Genomic DNA, 17,389 nt, shown 5'->3' on the forward strand with positions numbered 1-17,389 from the left:
CTGGGTCAGTGCAGCTCGGCTCTGATCTAAATGGAGTCAAGGGAGATGTCATCTTGGAGAGGAGACCACAGTTCATCATCACAGTCTCTCCTCATTGTGACTGCTAGAAAATGTGCCTCTTCATTAGTCAGTCAAAGACAGTATTCTTTGGTGTACTTTAAAACTAAAACTTATAAATTGGACATCTTGAAATTATACAGTTCTATTAAACTAAAGCATCTTATATTCACACATGTGCAAGTTTAAACCACAGTTTAGTCATTTGATTTCTGTTTGAGAGTCAGATGAGGAGACTGATACCAGTCTCATGTTTATACAGTATATAGCAACAGTATGAAGCTACAGCCAGCAGTCAGTTAGCTTAGCATAGCATAAAGTTAGCTAGCTTGGCTCTGTGTAAAGGAAATAAAATCTGCTCACAAGCAACTCTAAAACTCACCGATTAAGACATCATACCAAACATTACATCTTGACAAAACAGAACAGTTTTTTAACATTTTTACTTTTCTGTGTGCTTAAACAAATTATATACGATATAATGTACTAATTAGAGGCACTGGTAGGCAGATTTTATCATCTTTGAACAGAGTCAGGCTAGCTGTCTTTATGCTAATGTAGGCTAGGGTGTTAGCTCTATATTTACTGTAGAGATATGAGACGGGTATTTTTTTAACAATACGGGCATTTAATGGTCATCAAAGCCAATTTTTATGAGTAATTTACCCTATAGCAGGAAATTCATAAGATACAAGCTATTTATGGTTTAGATGTTTTCTCACTGCTGCCATTAGAGGTATGGTTATACTATATAGGCATATTATGAGATGTCTTTGAATCCTTTGTGTGCCAAGAGCATTACAAACAACATCAATCATGACACTGAGGCTTTAACTGTTAATGACACTAAATCAATAAAGTAGCCTACAACCTTTGGAGGGCCTCCAGGAATGATTCATGAATGTGGACTTTTACAGTTTCTCACAATGAAAGGGACAGCACAGCGTTTATCTCATTAGATGTCGTTTTGGTGTGCAGGACATTGATTTCAACCGCGTGTGACATGCCTCGCACTGTGAACAGACTTATTATGCCTCAGCATAAGGTCAAAGGATGACAGAGGAATCTCCCAGCTTCGTTAGCTAATTAAAGCCTGCTTCCTGAGTGGCGGTTTAGGTGTTTGACTCTCTGCTGCACCTTCTCGCTCTCAGACTTCAGCATGCTAGCTCTGCAGAGTTCTGAGTTGCTTAATGAGGGTTAGACCATGGATTTCTCCGATTAGAGATTCCCCAGTGTCAAAGTTCCCCAATTATATGCCCTTGTGGAGGGAAAATATATATAATTATGAAACTGATCATTGTTAATTAAACCTGGGGGATCTGATCCAATGAAGTGACAGTGCAGTTGAGAATTTTGTTTAAGCTGGGAAATATAATTGGTGTAAATAGAGATGAAAGATACTAGAGAGGACTTTCCTTAAGGAGAGTATCTGCCGACAATAGCTCATATACACAGGGTATCTGAAGTAAATTTAAATCACAATTGAATGAACTGAATTCTATTATATATACATAATTCATACTTGCAGCCATGAACAAGATAAACTGAGATTTGAGAGTTTAGAATGATGATGATATGAAAAATGACATATGGGGGCAGCAGCAGCCTCAGGTTGGAGAGAAATGCCAGCGGGGAAAATGGAGTGGAGCTCTGTGACCAACATGAGAAAACTGGGCTCTGAGGTGTGTATTAGTGTAGCTGCATGTGTGAATGTGAAGCAGGGAAGTGCTGGTGGACAGTGTGCATGCACAGCAAAACATTCCCCTGGATAAGCAGAGGTTTTAAAGATACATATAATGCAGAGGCGAATGAACTTGGCACATAACAATTACAGACTCAACACAGCTGCCCGTTTGTTCATGTCCATCTCTAGTGTTTTCTTAATTACATAATTAGTCAGAGTGTTGGTATATGTGATTTCTATGACATGCTGTCATTAGCTTTGAAACTGCCAGTAATATGCAGCCCCCGGGAGACAGGCAATTTGTGGTGGAGACTCATTTAATAGTTTTGGTAATTAGCAGATACATCATTATTATTACTATTTCCCGTGCTTACTGCACATGTACCTGACGCAGTGTGACGCAGTCACTTTGCATGATGCAGTGTGTTTTATGAACACAATGACATTCTAACAGACCAGCACCTTGTGCATCACAGATGATGTACTGATTTACTCATGTGTTGGCACAGTGGAGTATAGTCAAAACATTGCAAATAAAATAGACAAAATAGCAACTAAAAATGCTTTCTGATAATCACTGACATTACACATCACTATCTGTTTCTGTACGTGAAACAAATTTAACACACTACTTTCATTACTTCACTTTACTATCAATATAAAAAACAGCTTATCACAGACACACCACGTTCACACTACCATAAAAGCACTGACATTTAAAGATCTGTGGTAAAATGTCAGATAAGTGATGATGTTGAATGCAGGGCTAATGAAGTAGCAACTTAGCAAAGTTTCCAACTTGATGTAAAAACATAGCACCTTTGACATTTCATCTTGAGCCTCCATGCATAATCTGCCCGTTGCTGACCTCTTAAATCATTGCTCATCACTTACTATTATTATTTGTCCCTATACTTTGCTTGTATGCAGCTATGCACAGTCACATTCAAACAGCTCTCGGGGGCACAGAAAGATGACACTGACAGCGCAGTGTTGACACAGCAACTGTGTGTATGCTGATGCTACACACTGAGGTGTCACTGACTCAACGGAGCAATGACTTTGCTGAGATAAAGAGCGTGGTGGTTACTGACGGCACGTCTACACGAGCATTGCTGTCACCAAATCCATAGGTGATTTGCAGCTTCATTGCTTTGCAAGCATCTGTGAAGACAAACTGGGAGTTGAGGGACAAGACTTCAGACACACCAAGACCCACTACAGCCAAACTGATATCAAACCCTTTCATGATGTGCTTTGAGCTAAATGCTAATCTCAGCATGCTGCTAACAATGCCAATACTAGGCAATAGTTAACATTTTGGGAAATGCTCATTTGCTTTCTTGCTAAATGTTACATGATGAGATACCACTCTTATACCTGTATGGTAAATGTAAGACTGTAGCCAGGAGAAAGTTAACTTACCACAGAGAATGAAAACAGTTAGCTAACACTTTGTTTTTTGTGCGAGAAAAAAAAAAAAAAGTTAAAGTGTTAATTAGGGAGCTTTAGAGGTGCTGTTACTTTTGGACTGAGCCAGGCTAGTTTTTTCCAACAGTTTCCTGTGTTTTGTAAGTCACTTTGGATAAACTTCATTCAACAACCATTCCCAACAACCATTCCCTCTCACATTCACAGCTATGGGCAATTTAGAGATGCCAATTAACTAACCTGCATATCTTTGGATTGTGGGAGGAAGCTGGAGTACCACGCAGGCATGGGGAGAACATGCAAAAGAGGGGCCCCAGCCAGCCGGCAGGTTCGAACCTGGAACCTTCTTGTTGTGAGTGTTGCATTGGATAAAAGACAAATGACTGAATGTTAATGTGTTTTTTCTAAGCTCAGGTAAGCATCTGCTGGCTGGGCCCATCTACCAGACAGATGAGAGAGTGGTATCAATCTTCTCAACTAACTCTTAGCAAGAAAGCAAAGATGAGTAAAGTCAAACTATACCTTTGAAATTGCTTATATATATATATAAAAAAACAATTTAACGTTTGCAACATTTCCCAGTTTTCACAGTATCTGAATGAACTCCATGCTGTATACCATATAAATGTCCTATGATGCTCCCTTTAGTTTCGACACATTAGAGGTAAAACATTCCTGCAGCGCTCAGTCCTGTACCCGTAGTGAAACAGACACACACCAAAACCAGCGTGACTTTCTACCTCCTTATGTTGATCAATAGCCTTTAGGCTGATGGAAATCCTACTATATCTGTCACCGGATAGGACCTTGATGAACAGGTGGCTGAAGAATAGCTGAGGTGGATCAGCTTTGTAGCTATAATGAGGCCCCTTGGGGATGCCACATTATGTGTAAATGGCTCCAATTAGGCCAGCAAGTCCACAGGAGGGGAGGGTTGGACAACGGCAAAGTTAGAGGGGAGCTTGTGGATGAGAGTGAGCCACAATCAGGTGTTATCAGAGGTGCATTCAATAAGTTTGTTCTTAGCCTGTGTCTTCTCACACTGCTCAGAGTCTGCTGATTGCACAAATCAAAGGCTATTTTTGACTCACACAATCCATCCAGTTTAAAGACCCCTATTATTGCATAGTCAATCCTCCAAACAGCTTCTCATGTTGAAGCACAGTGAAACTAATTATGTTTTTACTGGCTTTCACTACTTGACATCAAGTCACGCATATTACATCTGAATAACATCTCAATCTGCCTGCAGATTATCATAATTATCATATTTTCAGCCTTTAGTGAAACTCCTTTTTCTATCACAGAACATTTGTCACTTCCACTGTACTGAAATCCAGATCAGTCAGTTTTCTTGGTTGGTAAGTAATGAAACTGGCATGTTTGCACGACCCCTTGGAGGTGATTTGTCACCATCAGTTTGATGAATGTATCCCTGAAGTTTGACTGACCCCTCTGGCCCTTTGACCTTTAATGTGGCACAAGGATTTCCAGTTGGATGGATGGAGTATGAACATTAAACAAGATGAAAGGTCACGGGCTTAACACAGCCATTCATCTGGCTGTAATCATGTAATAATGTCACTAAGTTTACATGAATTATGTGCTACATCATAGCTCCAGCATACAATCCAGGGTTTGACATATTAGCTACTGTGTACTCTCTATAGAATAAATTGATTTACAGCTTTCATTGACAATTATTCTGTTGTTTTATGAGTTATTAAGTGTGTTTTTTTTTCGTTGTATTTTTCAGGTGCTTTCAGTCTTTATAACCAAATTTCTTGAAATGAAAGTCAGTTGAGAAGAGAAGAAAAAAAGTAAAAAATAGCAAAAAATAATTTGAAATGCGTCATATCATTCTAGGTACAAAGCTAAAACAATGTGGCAGCAGTGCTTCAATAGAAAGCATCATGCCCTCTTTAGAAAATTTGCGCATAGACCTTTAATGTGAAAATGAGTAAGACGCGCTTTCCTCACCTTTCTCATGCTCAATTTGTCTCGAGCATTTAGAGATGCCAGTGGGCAGAGAAATGACACTTTCTCTGTCTAACGGTGCCGCATTATGGAATAACCTCTGGTCGGGCATTTGGAGGATTTTCACTGGCTCACTATTGATTAGCCTCTGAGTCCAAATTCAGACAGACAGATAGATTTTCATGCTGCTCTGAGTCGAGGCAGAACTGAGAACTCAAGGCACACTCAAAATTACACACCCCCGTATAAACCTATATGAGGAAGCTTCCCTCTGCAAATTGCTTCAGTTCTTTGTGAATCTGTGTCTCTCTCTATCCCCATACAGGGTGAGTTTTTGTGTATGTGTGCGCATCAGTTTGTTTTCTGATTTGTTGGCAAGCTGAGGACATTGAAATGTTGCTGTTCATTATCACCATCACTGCTTTTTGATCATGTTCTGTGACAAAATCAGAAAACAACTGTTAATCTTCATTTATAAATTTGATTCTACCAGTGAGCGCTGAAACGTGAATCTGACAATCTCAGTTTTGCGTTCCAAAAATATTTTCAAAGCTACACTGATTGGTCCCAGCAGGGGAGCACTAAGATTACAGACCAAAACAAGGTGTTATGTGGCCCAGAGGCACAACACCTGCTGGATGAATGTTCACTGGAATAGAAATTCAGCAGCTATGTTAGTGTAATTAACTTTCACAAAATCTGCCCACTTTTTCTTTCTTTTTTTTTTTTTTTTTTGCTTTACTTGATGCTTAGGCTCAGCTGACATTTTTTTTCTTGTACAGTAAATGTTCTGTCACGTTGGCTGCAGAACAGATGATTGAAAAGTTCTTTAACAGTCACCTTTCCACACTCATGACTGAGACTGTCCTCACCAGAAAAACCACAGACAAGACAGCTCGGGTTAGTTGCAAGAATTCAACAGTTGCGAGTACATTTTGTCGTGAAATCCACTGAAGTGTGTGTGACTACAAAAACCTTGCCACACCATAAAGTCTCGGTTCAGTGCAGACCTGTAGCAGAGTTGAAACACTGTGCTTTATTAATGTGGCGGGGCTCAGTGCTGCTCTTAACTCATCAGTCAGGCTCAGGACAGTTTGTCCTCACTGCTGTGTGTTTCCAACAGGTCACTGCTCTTTCTTTCCTCATAATTGGCAGCTTCGTGCAAAATCCATATTATGAACTTCTGGTCTTTTCTCTGGTCTGCAGGTCGCTGATTGTTGCCATGGAAACGTGGGTCTTAGTTGGATAACTTTTCAGAGATGATCAGACTGTGGACCTCACTGCCTGGGGATCTCAGGACTGTGTCACAATGGGCACAGAGCAGGGTCCCCACACCCAGATGACACGCATCACTTCCTTTCCTTCCACAAATATATAAAAAACAAACTGGGTACTGCTTTGACAGTTGATTTATCTCTTTTTCACTCAGAATGAGAGGGAGACAGTAGCTTATAAAAAAAAAAAATGAGCTATGAGTGAAACAATCAGGGTGAAATGTTCAGGTACTGTGTTACTGGGCGTTTAGAACTTTATTGTTTGTAAAAAACATCAGCAAGGTGTGGGGGAAGAGAATAGAGTAAGAGAGAGGATAGATACACTTCTCATCAAACTTTTGACAGCTCTGACCTTTCACCTAATTTGCATAGGGGAGGGTTGAGCCCCCCCCCCCCCCCCCCCCCCCCCCTTTTTTCCCAGACGAAGGGGTTGATCTTTGACCCCCTCATGCATATACATCTAATTTAAAAAACGTCGTCATCTTTGAGCCCCCCTTTTTCCCACATGCTTGCGCATAAATTACTCAGAGTCTAGACTTTTGTCACAAAACTATAGAGAACTATAGAGTCGGTGTATTTTCGTGAGAAGAGCCGTACTCATCATGTCGGTCGATCGCGCAGCGTCTTTTATTAGTGAAACGGCGGTAACCATTTTACAAGAGTCAGGCGTAGATGGTTCCAGAAAAAGTATGGTGTTTTTGCGCAGGACCCAAATGCCTCCTCCGCTCACCCTGCGTCTGCAAGAGGAATGGTCTTTGGAACCCTACGGGCTGTGTGGTAGCTGGGGATATATGTTCAGGTACCAGACCGGGGAACTGTGTCTCTATCAGCGGAGTGAAGGTGACACACCGGGGGACCTGCTGGATCTAGCCACATTATCTTCCAACGATTGGGGTGTGTTAAAGTCTATCAATCCGAGGAGTATCAGGGAGGTGGTCGAAGAGGAACAAAAATCTTTGCAATCTGTGCAAAAATCGTTTTCGGCTATTTGGCTGTCAAAAACCTCAACTTCGGGTCGTTGGTTCTTCCGCGTCAGTTACCGGTTAGAGAATAAAGAAGAAGAGTCAAAGAAGGATGGAGCCTGTAGGGAAGAAGCTAAATGGTATTTTGCCTTGGATCTGTTCAATTCCGAATGCGGTGTTTTCCGGACTTTGTTGGCTTTACCGGCTGAGGTTTGGAGTGAAAAGTTGGATCAGATCAGTGATACGATCACTTCGCTCTTTCACAGTTGCCATATCTGGGATAATGCCCTGGTGAAAAAAGAAGACCCCTCTACTCCCACCCCCCACACACACACACGTCAGAGACAAACCACCCCTTCACCCCTCCCACGCAAGGATAAACCACGTCGCCACACACTATAAAGAGACAACCTACCAAGGCGGAAAAATAAAACACCACAAGAACAAGAAGAAACATGTGTACCCCTCAGAGAAGCTACACGCCCAGGCTTATCGCAACAACCATCCACCCGGCTCCCTCAAGAGATTACAAACCGGATTTAGAAAATGCATTTATGACGACTGGGGAGAATGACGACCGTCCACCAACTCCACTACCACCACAACCCAAGGTTCTGGACCATCCTCCTGCTTCACCTCCACCATTCAGCGCTCCTCCCCACCATACTCTGGAGCCAATCCCTGAAGAGCCTATGGATCTGATGGACTCCTTCCTTGAATGTGACTGCGGGCATTCGTGTCGCGATGATTTGCCAACTCAGGCCGTTGAACAAGGTGACCAGGACCATCCTGACGGATGGCTAACCGATACTTTCTTTAACGATACTTTCTTTAAAGGTGTAAAATTAGCCGTGCTCCACCTGCTGAGCAAAACTCTGTCCCTGTACCAAGATGAGATGTGCGTGGGGTGTCGCATTAATCATCCCAGCCAGAGACGGCACCAATGCCTGAATGTGGGTCTGGAAGGCTTCTACCAGGAAAATTTTTACTGGTTGATGAAAAGGCTCTACACCCCCAAGCTTATTCCAGCCATTCAACACTTCCTATCTGTGCAAAACATCAAGGCGGATCAAGCGAGGATCAGAAATACGGTGGAGAGTCTTTTACACGAGCTGAAATCAAAGAGCTTCATCTACCACGCACTCGATGAGATGTTGGATCGAGAGGACGGAGACAGCAGGACCAAAAAAGAACAACTTGACAAACTGTGTGACCTGTGGTTGGAACGTTAGACGGCAGGAAAATGTGGAATTTCTGTAGAAAAATAGTGACTCAGATCATGAACCACATCAATAACCGCATCGTCATCCCTCAGTTGATAGAGCTTTTGAGAATGGCTGTTGAGAACAGAGTTTCAAGGCATAAAAACAACACTTTTATCCAAAATGCAGACGTTGAGAGACTGGAGAACTTGATGGAAAAAGTCCGGATCTGTTCTACTCTTATACCCTGTACACCTTGGGAGGTATCGGTGCATCAGGTCGCGTCCGGGGTTGAATCTACTTTGTCAGAGAGTTTTGAAAAAATTTTAAATGAACTAACGAGTGACATCGTTAGACCCTGGCACATACTCGCTTTTTACACCATGTTTGTCGATGTTACCAGCGAACTTTTGCAAAACAACCACCCTGTCAACGTTACGGATGAACTCCAAAAACTGCACGCTGATATGCAGCGTACTCTAGATTATTCTCTGTTAGCACAAACTCTATTCACAATCACATGTTCTAGTAGTGATAAATAGTTTTTCTTTTTTGACAACAAATTGTTTAGTTAGTTAGATTAAGTTTTTCTATTATTCATATCGTTTTTTAACACTGTTGTATTTGTGTTAAATTATAGTTAAAAAAAAGTATGTATTGTTTTTTAACACTGCTGTATTTGTGTTGAATTATAGTTTAAAAAAAAAGTATGTATCGTTTTTCACACTGTTGTATTTGTGTTCTAATAAAAAAAAAAAAAAAAAAAAAAATCAAATACCCTACGCATGATCTTTTTCTCTCATTCTGGTCTCAACATGTCTGAGGTACGCGTCATGAAAAAAGTTTATTACAACCCAACACACCCGGGTAGCTTCGGCGGTGTAGAACGCCTCCGTAGGGGAGTGCATGATGAAACGGGCAAGAAGGTTGAGCGTGAAAAGATCAAAGACTTTTTATCTGGAGAGGATGCATACACTCTACACAAACCCGTCAGAATGCATTTTATCAGAAACAGAGTTTTTGTCCCGCGTCCTTTAAACCAATTTCAAGCCGACCTATGCGATATGCAAGCCTTAGCAGAGTATAATGACGGGTATAATTATTTATTAACGGTCATAGATGTGTTTTCCAAAAAGGCTTATGTACGTGCTCTAAAGAGAAAAACCGGATCCGAGGTGGTTGAGGCCTTCGAGTCAATTTTTGAGGAGAGTCAGACGCCCTTAAAACTACAAACCGACGCTGGAAAAGAATTTTTTAACAAGCGTTTTGAGGCTCTGATGAAAAAACACGGCATCATACATTTTTCCACAGCCAGCGATCTCAAAGCCTCCGTGATTGAACGATTTAATCGCACTTTAAAAAGCAGAATGTGGAGATATTTCACTGCTAACAACACCATGCGATACCTCGACGTCTTACAAGACTTGATGAAAAGCTATAATCAGAGTTATCACAGCAGTATAAAAATGGCGCCTATGGATGTAACCGCAGAGAACGTCGATCAAGTGTTTGAAAACCTGTACGGTAAATCTCTCGCCCCACAGAGGACCGAATTAAAGAAAAATTTCAAGGAGGGAGACCTCGTCAGGATATCAAAGTTGAGAGGTGTGTTTGATAAAAAGTATGAACAGAGTTTTACGGACGAAGTGTTTACAGTTTCCGAGTGCATCCCTCGCGAACCTCCTGTGTACAAACTGAAAGATTATGATGGAGAACCCATCCAAGGTTCATTTTATGAGGCAGAGTTGCAAAAAGTAAAAATGGATAAAGACAGAGTCTACCACGTCGAGGAGATTCTGAAACGACGTACCGTGAGGGGTGAAAAACAAGTCTTTGTACGTTGGAAAAACTGGCCTGAGAAATTCAACAGTTGGATCAAGGCAGCTGAAATAATAAATGTATAAGAATCGCCGCGCGCCTGCCTAGAGTATCATTCCATCATGTACGGGGCAAAGGACGAGGGGTTTTACATTACCCTGCCCTCTAACGCCAGCCTCAACGTTTTCAAAGATAACAAGAGTTCCAGTTACCGCGTTGATTTAGCGCAACATATCGATTTAGAAGGAAAGTGGGAGGTTGCCTTGACGGAGATTTCATACCCCCACACTTGGTACACCATACACAAGGATGACGCCTATTTTTACTGGAGGGTAAATCCCCAAAAATCGGCAACAGAGAGCGTGATACATCGTCAAAGGTTTACAGAGGGATATTACAGCGGCATAAAAGACTTCAGGCTAATGATGGATAGTTATTTTAGAGAAATTAATTCTGATATTTATCTAGTTTATAACATCATTCAGAAAAAATTTGATTTCCAGGCCGGAGGTCAGACGCACGTACTCTACAAGGGACCCGCTGCTTACATGATGGGTCTAAAGTCGGGAGAATGGTTCAAGTTTGATCAAAAGTTGGCTCACTACCCCGCTGATATGAAGGCCGGGTTTTATCATTTGTACTGTTACAGCGACGTAGTACAACCGCAAATAGTCGGTGACGCTTATGCCCCCCTCTTGAGAACGATCAGTGTTAAGGGCACGTTCGGGGAAGTCATCACACAGCATTTCAACCCGGCTTATTATTTACCGGTAGCCAAGCAACACATTGAAAACATTAAGATTGAGATAAAAACGGATCAAAACAAACCGGTAGATTTTACCTACGGGAAGTGTATTGTGACGCTTCACTTTAGACCAATAAAAGTTTGAAAACCTGGGATATATATATATATATATAAACCATCTGGTTTTCCCACATCATTCAGTATCGTCTAACCCTGCGACGGTGACTCACCTCTGACGGGTGCGACGGACATCAGATACGTTACACAACGGTCAAAATGGCACGAGTAGACTTGCGAGAGGATCCTCACAGATTTGTACATTATTATGAGAGTCAGGTGGGAGGAAATTTACCAGGATTTTATGGAGCTCCCGTCATGTACGGTCGTGGTATAGGCTCTATATTTTCAAAATTGTTTCGTTTTGTATCCCCCCTGGTGAAGAAAGGCTTTGCGATAGCTAAACCTCATCTCAAAACAGCCGCTAGCAACATTGCTTCGGACGTGTTCGGCCGTGTGGGAAAATTTGTCAACGGCGACCAGAAACAAGAGGGGTCGGGGGGAATTATGGTCTTAGCGCGTAGACAGAGGAGACGACCTCCGGGACAACGCCTCTCAACAACCTCTAAAAAACGCTCTGCTAGTAAAAAGAGGAAATCAGTCGCGAGAAGCAGGCAGGCAAAGAAGAAGTCTCCCCAGAGCTCTGACATATTTGAATTCTGATTTTTTTTTAAAGAGAATTAAAAAATCATGGCTCTGTTACACCAGAAATCCCCAGAGTGCACCCTCGCTGAGTTGGATTTATTTACAGCGCCTATGACACAGCTTTCCATCGAAGATAAAACATACACCGAAATTTCCCCCGTGTCAGCTATCACAGACGGCGGTCCTATAGAATTTTTTATCCCCGGAGACGGTGAAAAGTATCTGGATCTGAACGATATTTTGCTGCATCTTCGTGTGAAAATCACCAACGCGGACAATACAGACTTGGCCAATGATGCGGCGGTGGGCCTTATCAATTACCCTCTGAATACAATCTTCAATCAATGCGACGTTATTTTGGGGGATAGATTGATTTCACAATCGAGCGCTACACATCCCTACCGTGTCATGATTGAGACCCTACTCAACTTTTCAGGAGATGCGCTCGCCAGTCAGTTCTCAGCCGGTCTTTTTTACAAAGATACCCCCGGGGCCATGGACTCTAGAGTGACCGTCAACGGTCCCAATAGAGGGTTAAACACGAGAGCCGCTTTCACAACTAATTCACGAGAACTACACCTGTTTGGTGCTCTCCACGGGGATGTATTTTTTTGTGAGAGACTCTTGCTGAACTCTGTTGACCTGAGAATTAAACTAACCCGTGCCAGCGACGCTTTCTGTCTAATGGGAGCCCGTGACTCCACGTTTCGTCTGAAAATACTGGGGGCATCTCTATTTGCCAAAAAAGTGTCTGTGTCCCCAGCCGTGCGATTGGGTCACGCAGCAGCCTTAATGAAAGGTAACGCGCTCTACCCCATCTCACGCGTCAATGTGAAGACATACTCTATCCCAGAAAACTCTAGAATATGCAGCCAGGAGAATCTTTTTCTGGGGGCTATGCCTAAATATATAGTTTTGGGTATGGTGCACCACGAAGCTTTCACCGGGAGAAGAGACCTGTCACCCTTCAATTTTATTCACAACGATGTAGAATATCTGGCTCTCTGTCAGGATGGTAAACAGATTCCCGCTAAGGCTTTTCAACCTCAGTTTAACAACGGACAGTCCATTAGAGAGTTTTACAACATGTTCCTGGCTACGGGGAGACATCTTAAGGATTTACCCCTGAGTATCAACCGAGAAGAATTTAACAACGGATACTCTCTGTTTGTGTTTAATCTCAACCCGGCTGACGACAACGATGCCTTATCTCCCGTCTCCAGCGGTAATTTAAGACTAGAGATGAGATTCAGAGCACCCTTAGCGCAAACCACCACTCTTATCGTCTATGCCTGTTTTGATTCAATTCTGGAGATCGACTCAAAAAGACAGGTGCTTGTGGATTATTACTAATTTGAAGGGAAAAAATAAAAATAAAAAAAAATGGATAATCTTCAGATAGAGAGTATTTTGAATCGTTTGCTGGGAGATGTATTTTGCGGTGTGTGGGCCTGTGACCTATTACCCTCGCTGAACCCATCCTTTAGGACACCGTCCTACTTCATAGTCAACACAGACCCTGCTCACATGCCTGGGGAACACTGGTTAGCTTTAACACTAGAAAAGGGAGGCGAAGCCACCTTTTTTGACTCTTATGGATTTCCGCCAGACTTTGATCACTACCCCTCGAGCATCTTACAGTTTTTGGAAAACCGTTCTCAAAACATCAAGTACCACAACCGTCAACTGCAACACCCTCTGTCAACCGTCTGCGGGCAACACTGCATCTATTATCTCTGTCAACGGGCCTGCGGATTATCTTACCACCAAGTACTGTCTTTGTACAGCGACGATGTGATAAAAAATGACCGTATGGTGTACGACTTTGTGAGAAAACACCGTCTCAAAAATAAAATCAACGTCGTCCCAAAACAGAGGAACTGCTCTCTACAGAGGTTTAAAGACTGTTGCGGATAAATGTTATCTTATATAAAACTTTTTATGGTTTGAACCGATACTTAATTGTAATTCATTGCTGATTGAAAAAAAAAAAAGACTGTACGCAAAAATTATGCTCAATAAAACACTTTATTAATGAATGACAAAGTTGTGTGTTACATTTATTTATTTATGGTGAAATACCGATCCAACTCGGTGACAGATTCATTTGTTTCTTCATCTTTCCACTTCTCGTGCGAGGTGCTTCTTTTCCAAACATGACAATTTGGTCGTGGGCCGTACCCGTCTTGAGGGAGCGGTACTGGTCACGAGCTTCTGGGTTTTTCACAGCGGAAGAAGGGATGTTCAAATCAGCCAGGGTATTCAAAAATTTTGACCAACCCGTCGGTGGCGCGGTTCGGGATGATTTATAAGAGTGTGACAGGTGTTTCAATAAATCAGTGATATGAGACCCCTTCACAACTTGACCCTTATAAACAAATTCCCCCTTTGCATTCCAACCTTTATCGCTCTCGGATATTTTTTTTAAGATGTATTCGGTGTTGTTGTGATCTCGTGGAGGGAAGCTTTTTAAAACTTCAGCGATCACACGGTCAGCATCATCCGACGCCTGAGATGATACCCGAGCGCTTTGTTGATTTGAGAATTCCGTCTCCTCGCCCTGCTCGTCAGGGTGTTCCCTCTGAAGAGTTAGGGTTACACGCCGCTGGTCTCTCTGACCCTGCTTCATCAAAGTTAAATATCTTTGCAGTAAAGCGTTGTACTTTTTAATTTTTTCATCGGGAGTCAACCCCGGCTCATCTAATACGGCTCTCATTTTGACATCCAAATCATCCTCTGCGGTTTCTCTGATGGTGGCTGGCGGTTGAGTCATACGGTTTAGCTGATGGGGTGAGACGAGAAACATTTTCTGCGCCTTCCTCAAAGACATCTTCTCACGTATTATCTTCTAGCGAGTCCCCCGATAAGATCCCCGATCATAGGTACGACGGCGGCTAGCAGGGGTAAAAGAAATCCGCCCGACTGGTTCTTTAAAACCTGATGTTTGCGTTTTAAAGTTGTTTTCTTGTCCGCCAACAGTCTGATAATTTCTTTCTGCTTCTTCAGTTTTTTGAATTGAGAAGGTGATAAAGGGATGTTTCCCTTCAAAAGGTTTAAAGCAATCTCACACAATGCTTGGATAAAGTCTGGAGAGCTGTGAATAAGAATATCTTTACGTTTCTTGGGTGTGGCGTGGTATAAAGCCGAAAGTAAAGCAGCATTTCTTTTTAAACGTACCGACATGATGACGATGATCTAGGTCATTTATTTTGGTACATAGACGGTCGGCCGCTGGTGAGGAAGTACACTGCTCCTCAATCTGTATCGTTCTGGACAGACGGGTGTAAGGTCTACTATTAAATACCCGTGAGGGTCTCTGGTGGCGTCTTCAAAGCTCTCTAAAAAAAATGCCTTTTGAGACGGAAAGATTTGACGGGCTAATATATTTATTTGTAGTTTGTCTCGAGGATTTTTAAACAGCACCAAATAATTGCTGTTCAAACTAATGGTGCGGCTGTGTTTACCCTGATGAAACACATTTTGAGTCAACATCATGACGCTCATGTTTTTGTGATGCCGATACTGAGTAAAGATTTTAACTACATCGGGATGGTCGGAGGCTTGGAAAATAACATCGTCCAAAATGATCAAATGTTTTTGACCAGGAGGAAACAGGTTTTCATCGTCAAAAGAATCTGGCAATCCTTCAACAAATTTAATCTTTTTATTCAACCTTTGCAACTCGCTGTACATAGGTTGAAAGGAAGTATAAATCCACACAATATTTTCAGGTACAATATTCATGACATGTTCACAGTTTTCAAGTACATTCTTTACAAAATAGGTTTTCCCGCACCCGCTAGGTCCTACAATCAAACATGAGAAAGGAAATATAAACCTAGGTTCAAAATCAACTTCCTCCATTACATTCTGGTGTGACATTTTTAAAACAAAATGAAACAAAACAACACAAAATCAAACTCTGTATATCCAAAAGGCAAAGTTGTATGAAACAAAACAACACAAAATCAAACTCAGTATATCCAAAAGGCAAAGTTGTATGAAACAAAACAACACAAAATCAAACTCACTCAATATCCAAAGGGCAAAGTTGTGCCGTCGGCAAAGAGACGTCTTTTGTCATACACCACTTTAAACTTTTTCTGAAATGATGTGTTTTTCAAGACGAAGCTCTTTTTATCGCGACTAATGTTGCGCTGTGGGATCTCAATCACACTCTCACCAGAATCACGCAGGTAACCTTCCACCAGATCTCTGACGCTGTCAAAGTTTACCATCTCACAGCATTCCCGAGTCTGAGTGATGCCTTTGACGCGCATCGCTACTTTTTTTTTGTTTTTTGTTTGGTATGCATAGCTCTTTGGACCCGCGGCTACAAATTCTTGAATGCTATCCCCGTCCAGTTCATCTGTCAAGTCCCCTAGATAATTACCCATCTCTAAAGGCGTCTCACCCTTCTTTACCACATAGATTAAACTATCGGTGTCGATGTAAAGAACCCTCTCTTTCAACTTTTCTAAATAACTGTACAGTTTTAGACGTGCGTGTGTTGTGGTGAATGCCGCAACGAATATATTGTTTTGTTTACCCGGGGGTTGAATGCATCGGTCGCTGTATCTCCACCTAATTAAGGCTCTCTCGTTGTCTAGAACGTTGAAGTATTCAACCTTGTGTGTGCCCGAAAAAAGGTAGGAGAAAAACTCTTCAGATTCTGAGACGATGTTGGTATGGAGTAGGTTGTCTCTCTGCGCAAACTTCCCCCAAAGACTGTTGAGACACAATTTAGCCACTTGTCTCTTGACAGGATTCGCTTCAATTTTGCCCGCGTCTAACAGAATGCCCTGATTTGTATGATAGTCCCTGATGTATTTTTCTCTGGTTTCCCGGTCCGTCGCATCAGGCGGGTACCCCGATGCTTCCTGTTTACCTTTGAGAAAACTGTGGATGTAGTCGACAAACACTGAGTCGCTACTTTTGTCAAAGTGCCACACTTCTGTGATTTTTGCCACTCTGTACCCTAGCTCGAGGGCTTTGTTAAACTCGAGCGTGACCCACACACCTGTCAACGCTCTGGCTTCATCGCCGTGTCTACAGAGACCCTCTTGGTTGTTGGTTTCAGCACAGGTACGACACAGCGGGAAGATTAATTTACCGGATGAGCATTTGTACGGTAAAACAGGGAAAAAGAGACCGCGTGGTGGATATACAGTGGCTCTGATTAACCCAAAGTAGTTACGAGGATCCCCAAAATCTTTGTGAATGATGGTAGGATGCCCTAGGGGAAACTTTTGCGTGCTCATGACATACGGGTACAGTGAGCAAACGTCAACATAATGCACAGTTTCATCAGACCCCGCCGTATGCCTCAGCTTTAAAGCGCTCGTTCTGCCTCCATACAGCGCTTGTCGTGGTATGAGAGGTTCTGGGAAGTTGAAATGCTGGAGAAAGTTTACTACATGGCTCGATTTTTTCATTTCATTCCACATGTGTTCTCTCACCACAATGACGCGGAGGTTGTGTTCAGACTGTAACATCTGCACTCTCTCCTCACTTTTTGCATGCAGTTCCCCGAAGGT

General features: G+C 42.3%; 2 protein-coding genes across 2 annotated transcripts in view; one reads left to right on the forward strand and one right to left on the reverse strand.

Moving 5' to 3' along the window:
• Window positions 1-17,389, reverse strand: part of LOC139614437 (galactosylgalactosylxylosylprotein 3-beta-glucuronosyltransferase 1) — an 85,989-nt gene that overhangs the window by 22,134 nt on the left and 46,466 nt on the right. The window lies entirely within an intron of this gene.
• LOC139614589 (uncharacterized protein F54H12.2-like) lies at window positions 9,371-13,937 on the forward strand. The gene has a single exon (XM_071471951.1). The coding sequence runs from the start codon at window positions 11,898-11,900 to the stop codon at window positions 13,203-13,205; it is 1,308 nt and encodes a 435-aa protein (XP_071328052.1). The 5' UTR covers window positions 9,371-11,897; the 3' UTR covers window positions 13,206-13,937.

The sequence above is a fragment of the Trachinotus anak genome, unplaced genomic scaffold (genome assembly GCF_046630095.1).
Source record: "Trachinotus anak isolate AG129_WGS33_773 ecotype Australia unplaced genomic scaffold, CSIRO_AGI_Tana_v1 ptg000034l, whole genome shotgun sequence".
In the NCBI taxonomy this organism is placed as follows: domain Eukaryota; kingdom Metazoa; phylum Chordata; class Actinopteri; order Carangiformes; family Carangidae; genus Trachinotus; species Trachinotus anak.

Excerpts from the sequence above, each read along its gene's own strand:
- LOC139614589 (XM_071471951.1), top strand. The coding sequence starts at position 11,898 with ATGGCTCTGTTACACCAGAAATCCCCAGAGTGCACCCTCGCTGAGTTG.